Source organism: Elgaria multicarinata, chromosome 8 (assembly GCF_023053635.1).
Source record: "Elgaria multicarinata webbii isolate HBS135686 ecotype San Diego chromosome 8, rElgMul1.1.pri, whole genome shotgun sequence".
Lineage (NCBI taxonomy): Eukaryota > Metazoa > Chordata > Lepidosauria > Squamata > Anguidae > Elgaria > Elgaria multicarinata.
The window spans coordinates 19,871,406-19,877,405 of record NC_086178.1 but is presented as its reverse complement, the minus strand read 5'-3'; the positions used below and the strand labels follow the sequence as shown (position 1 = coordinate 19,877,405).

Sequence of the window (6,000 nt, the reverse complement as noted above, 5' to 3'; positions counted from 1 at the left end):
TTAAAACACACATACTTAATCCGGCTTTTGATCCATGTGTTTGGTTTCAGAAAAGTAAAATTTTAAGCTGCACTTCTGTGAAGTCTCTATCAACTCAGCAGGTGACATCATAAATAACCTGGTAATCAGTATTTTACCTGTCATTTCAAGGAACCATAAACTACTTATAGTATAATTTTACTTACATGGCTCTGGCAACTATTAATATATGTACAGTAACTTGTAAAACATCGACTTCTTATTCTGCCCATATTAGCTCTTTCATACTAATGATTTATTTTTCATTTTCTCCAGGATATAGACCTGCAGCTAACTGGAATTGATTTATAAGTGGGGAATCTGCAGTAAATGGATGCTCTCTTCATATTCCTATTGTGGAAAACAGAATTGTCAATTGAATGTTGTCTGATAAATGGGGCTGAGTGAAGATACTGCCTCGGCGAGAATGAAATCAATGGAAGATGCTTGTCGTGTGAAGACCTTTTTGAGAGTTTTCTGACGGGCTCACTTTCTGGACGCCCAATTCATACATTTCATTTCCCGGTCCCTTGAGAAGAGCACCACTTTACCCTCTCCCTCCCTGTCAAGTGGATACAAATAAGACTGTTTTCACCATAGCTATACAACTGATGTGGGACCATGGCCTTGCCAAGATCCATGTGGCTGAACTGCGTGTGGAGAGCCATGCTAGTCCGCCTGTTGCACATGGGATTGGATGCAACGTTCACTCTTTGCGTCCTTGGGTTCTTGCTTCATGCTGCTGCTGTGTCGTCACAAAAATTGGATGATACCGACCCAGTCGTGACCACCAACTTTGGAAAGGTCAGAGGGATGAAGAAGGAATTGAACAATGAAATTTTGGGGCCTGTCGTTCAGTTTCTCGGAGTTCCTTATGCCGCCCCGCCAGTTGGGGAACGTCGATTTCAACCTCCCGAACCACCGTCTCCCTGGCCAGATATCAAAAATGCTACACAGTTTGCACCAGTTTGTCCCCAGAACATTATAGAGGGAAGGTTACCGGAAGTCATGCTTCCAGTCTGGTTTACTAATAACTTGGATATAGTTTCTACCTATGTGCAAGATCAGAATGAAGATTGCCTCTATTTGAATATATATGTCCCAACTGAAGATGGTGAGTTACTTAGAGGAGAAGCAGGGAGGATTTTTTGTTTTTACTTTCCTATTTGAAGTTTTTTACTATTAAATCATGTTTACTGGTAGCCAGCACGGCTTTCTCGTCTGCATGCTAGCGTCCCCCCTCCTTTTTACATGTATGCATGTTGCTTTTTCTATGTATGCATCAGTTCTTAGCCTCTACTCCTCTTCTCTTGTCTATATACTCATTTTCTTTGTCCTTCAGCACGTGTATTCTTAGGTCAAAGTTGGTACCTAATTCTCATTCCCACCCATTGACTTCTGGGAAAGATGCATTCTTGATCCATTGCATGGGTAGGCAAAAGGAGCTGAGATTCTCCTGCACTGAACCAATAAATAAATACATAAGAAGGCCATCTCGAAGTGAGTTAGTGGTATTGCATGCTCCTACTGTCTGTCACGGAGCTCCATGTTATTTTCTAGTCTTCTATTCATTTTTCAGTCAAAAGAATATCCAAGGAATGTGCCAGAAAACCCGGCAAGAAAATTTGTAGAAAAGGAGGTATGTATAAAGTGGACACCAAACGAAATCTGGGATGGAAAAAAATAACATTAAAGCCATGCAGAGGAAAAACAGGTTAACGGCATCTTTAAGGAACTTTAGGGTGCTATTGTTGATGGTTATTGTACAGGAGGAAAAAGCATGGTTTGCAATTAATGAGCTTGGAAACCAGTTCAACAGGGGGACGTTTACAAAGCAATGAAAGAATAATTGTTCCCTCCCCACTCCTGAACCATAAAGACCGAGTATCCTTCCTTTTCCCCCTTGTACTGGTGGATTTGAGAGTTTATTTGTACAGTAGTCTGATAGAGGAATGGTGTTCATCTGCAGCTTGTGTGTTTTATATGTGATGTAGCATAGTGTCCAGTGAGTTGAAGAATTTAAACCTTGGATCTCTGTGATCCCAGCAGAAACCATTTTTTGCAGTTGCTCTATGACATCCCATATCTTTGATTAATGATCGCTCACATATTTCGTTTTTTGTTAGCTTGATGGAAAGGCTGAATACTATTTCCAGAAGAGTAGAATATATGCTGTGTTTATATGTTGGCATTATGTTTATTACACTTGTTATTCTATATTATTTATATAGCAACAGTAATATACATGGCACTTTATGCTAGGCTTCATTACTGCTAGTATTATGGAGTTACGTATCTGAAACTAGGCCATGGGTATACCAGATGGATACATATACAGTTATCAGTTATAGAGCTGCAATAGAGAGAATCTCAAGGCTTCAGAATTGAACAGAATGTTTGAGATATCTAAGGGTATACAGAGGAATCACAATTAAGATTTGAAACTTAACTCCTCATGTTTTCCAGAATCCTTGCCTATTCAGGTTTGGGATGCAAAACTTCAGATCTAGAATTCTTCAATAATATGAATAGTAGTGTTTTCTGGGGAATGGTGTGTCCTGCCAATGAAATCTAAGTATGAATTTCAGTCATGTAAGGGCTGGTGGATTAATTGTGCATAGATTACAGCAGAGGGGGAATTAATAATTTCACCCTTGTGCGATAGACTGCTGTGGTTAGGTTGGCGCAACTGATGGGAATATGTAAGATTGGTGTTTTCCCACCGGTGGTATAACAACTATAAAATGTAATTCTCCCATCCCACCAAAGCTGACGATGTCAGATAAATTATTTATACTGTGCTCATTATTCTAGAAGATCTCTTATCTAAAATATATTTTGAATTTTAAAAGTCAGATAGGCTTGCTTATTGCATTTCTCTCTATTAATTGAAAAGTCTTTAAAAGGCATTGTAGGATATTTGTGATATTGTAAGCTGCTGTATTTAGCTGCTACTTGTACTTTCTTATACCGTCATTCTCCTTGCTAGCATAATCGAACTTGGGAAAAATGTTTTTGACATTTGAAAAATGTCAGTTTAGCAATTTGCTTGCAGATTGCTAAACTGACATCATACATTTTTATGTACATGTTTTATTTAAAACAAACAAACAGTGACCTGATTCACACATAATGCTAGCTCATGGTTTATTTAACCCATGGGTTGTTGAATTCATGGTTGTCATGATGTGCAAACCCAGTCATGCTAACAAACCATTGTTTGTTAACCACAAACAAACCAGATGGAAAACCCATGGTTTGTTGTTGGGTTGTGAATTCTGTGTTGCTTAAACCATGGCTTGTCATTACATGTGAACCCAGAACTGTGGATTGTTCATGGGTTGTTTAACCAGGTTACAGAGGTGGTAGGCAAGAGTGATTAAAAAAAAACCCTACCCAGCTGTTGTGCTTGCCAGTACTCTGGTGCTGCACAGGCATTTGGGAGACAGGGAGGGAGAGGGAGAATGAGGAGGAAAAGAACCCAGGGATTGAGAAAGCAAACTACAGGTCCCCCCCCCCAATTGTCTGCTAGATTAACCCTGGGCAAGACAACAAACCATGAGTTAATCATGGGTTAAATAAACCATGGGTTTTAACCAGGTTGGTGAAATTATCTTTCGTTCACAAGCAACTGTAATTTTTAACCTAACACCAAAGCATCCACATCTATAGCAACTTGTATCATTTCTTTAGAAACTTACAAGTGTGAAAGAGCCTGTCTGAAAAAAAAAGACTACCAAAGGCCAATCTGCATATTAAAAAAGGTACATGGTACAGTTATCTTGAAATTGTACATCTTCAGAATGTGGAGGTTGATTGCATATTGGAATGTTCCCCTACCCAAAGCAGCTAAAGCACCTTCTCCCTGACATGCTGTCTGTTAATCAGCAGTATGTTAGATGTTCGGAAACTGTTATTCATTCAGTTCTCATGCTTAGAGGTGCAACATTTCAGTAATGTGGAAGCTATGGGCAAAATGTACCCCCTCCATTGTTGTCTTTCTAGGGATGGACTTAGAGTGGGTGGGAAACGAAATATATGTACTGCTTGCTTAATGTCTTTAAGAACATGAAACATGTGCATAATCAGCAGTGTAAGCCTATGCAAGTTTCTCAGAAATAAGTTGTACTGCGTTTCACAGGATTTACTTCCATGTACGTATGCATAGGGTTTCAGCCTTAACAAATATTGTTATGCTATATAAATTATGAATGTATTAACGTTATTTAAACTGTAATTGCACATATAGTTGAAGGTAGAGATGGAAGTGGTTAGATATTAGTTTATGAAACCTGGGAAAATAGGACTACAATGGAACTAGGAAGCATCATAATTACAGTTTAAAAAGGAAGGATGTGTTATCTAGGCTTGGAAATAGTTGGTACCTGCATAGAACCCTTTCCCCCATTACTGAAATAATGGATGGCAGGTGTTATATGGCCACTGGGTGTGTTGGGTATTTGAAGAGTGCTATCATGTCTCCCCTCAATTTTCTCTTCTCCAGGCTAAACATGCCCAGTTCTTTCAGTTTCTCTACATAGGGCTTTGTTTCCAGACCCCTGATCATCCTGGTTGCCCTCCTCTGAACATGCTCCAGCTTGTCTGCATCCTTCTTGAATTGTGGAGCCCAGAACTGGACGCAATACTCTAGAGAGCTTCGGCTATTGGGCGGTATAAAAATGTAATAAATAAATAAATAAATAAATAAATGAGGCCTAACCAGGGCCGAATAGAGAGGAACCAGTACCTCACATGATTTGGAAGCTATACTTCTATTAATGCAGCCCAAAATAGCATTGGCCTTTCTTGCAGTCATATCGCACTGTTGGCTCATATTCAGCTTGTGATCCACAACAATTCCAAGATCCTTCTCGTTTGTAGTATTGTTGAGCCAAGTATCCCCCCTTCTTGTAACTGTGCCTTTGGTTTCTATTTCCTAAATGTAGAACTTGGCATTTATCCCTATTAAATTTCATCCTGTTGTTTTCAGCCCAGCACTCCAGCCTATCAAGATCACTTTGAAGTTTGTTTCTGTCTTCCAGGGTATTAGCTATCCCACCCAATTTTGTGTCATCTGCAAATTTGATCAGCGTTCCCTGCACCTCCTCGTCCAAATCATTAATAAAAATGTTGAAGAGCACTGGGCCCAGGACTGATCCCTGCGGTACCCCACTCGTTGGCTCTCCCCAGTTTGAGAAGGTTCCATTGATAAGTACTCTTTGAATCCGATTCTGTAGCCAACTGTGAATCCACCTAATAGTTGTTCCATCTAGCCCACTTTTAGCTAGTTTGTTAATCAGAATATCATGGGGCACTTTGTCAAAAGCTTTGCTGAAGTCAAGATATATGACATCCACAGCATTCCCACAGTCCACAAGGGAGGTTACCCGATCAAAAAATGAGATCAAATTAGTCTGACAGGACTTGTTCCTGACAAATCCATGAGTTTGTTAGTAGGCAGAAAGATGGACTTCACAGAGTTGCAAAATGCTGGTAGTAGACCTGTGTAATTTGGCACAGTCAGTAGATTTTAGCAGGCTTTAGCTAACAAAAGGCAGGCCCCATTAGATAGGCATCTTATAGTTATCTTACCCTTTTCTCATAGAGTCTTATCTTAAGATGAGCTGGGAGGTTTCCATTCCTAACCAGGCCCTGGGAAAGGCAATTAACTCTCCAAGCTTGATGCTTTGGGAAGGTGTGAGAGGGAGCCCCCGTGCTTCTTCTGGGGGGGATGTAGCCTGTCAGCTCTGCAGAGGGAGGGAGGCATAGAGCAGAGGAGCCTTTAAGATCCAATCTGCAGGTTTTGTGCTTTGGTCTTGCTTCAGGGGGCAATGTGCATGGTCAGCCTGGAGAGCTCTTGTGGCTCAAGGAATGGCTTCTGCCTATCAAGGCGGCCCTGATACCCAGTTATGTGAGCTTAATTAGCTGGAAGGAGGTGTGGACTTTCTTTGCATGTATATATTCTGCATACATTTTCTATCA

The 6,000-nt window shown here is 40.4% G+C and overlaps 1 protein-coding gene across 3 annotated transcripts in view; it reads left to right on the top strand.

Moving 5' to 3' along the window:
* Positions 1-299: 299 nt before the first annotated feature.
* The window catches only part of NLGN1 (neuroligin 1), a 586,836-nt gene continuing 581,135 nt past the window's right edge, over positions 300-6,000 (top strand). For 2 of the 3 annotated variants that reach the window (XM_063131965.1, XM_063131964.1), the window contains exon 1: positions 300-1,132. In XM_063131965.1, coding sequence (XP_062988035.1) covers positions 640-1,132 — 493 coding nt within the window. In that variant the 5' untranslated portion in view covers positions 300-639. Of the gene's footprint in view, positions 1,133-1,597; positions 1,658-6,000 lie in introns of all 3 variants that reach the window. The other variant, XM_063131963.1, reaches the window with a different exon arrangement.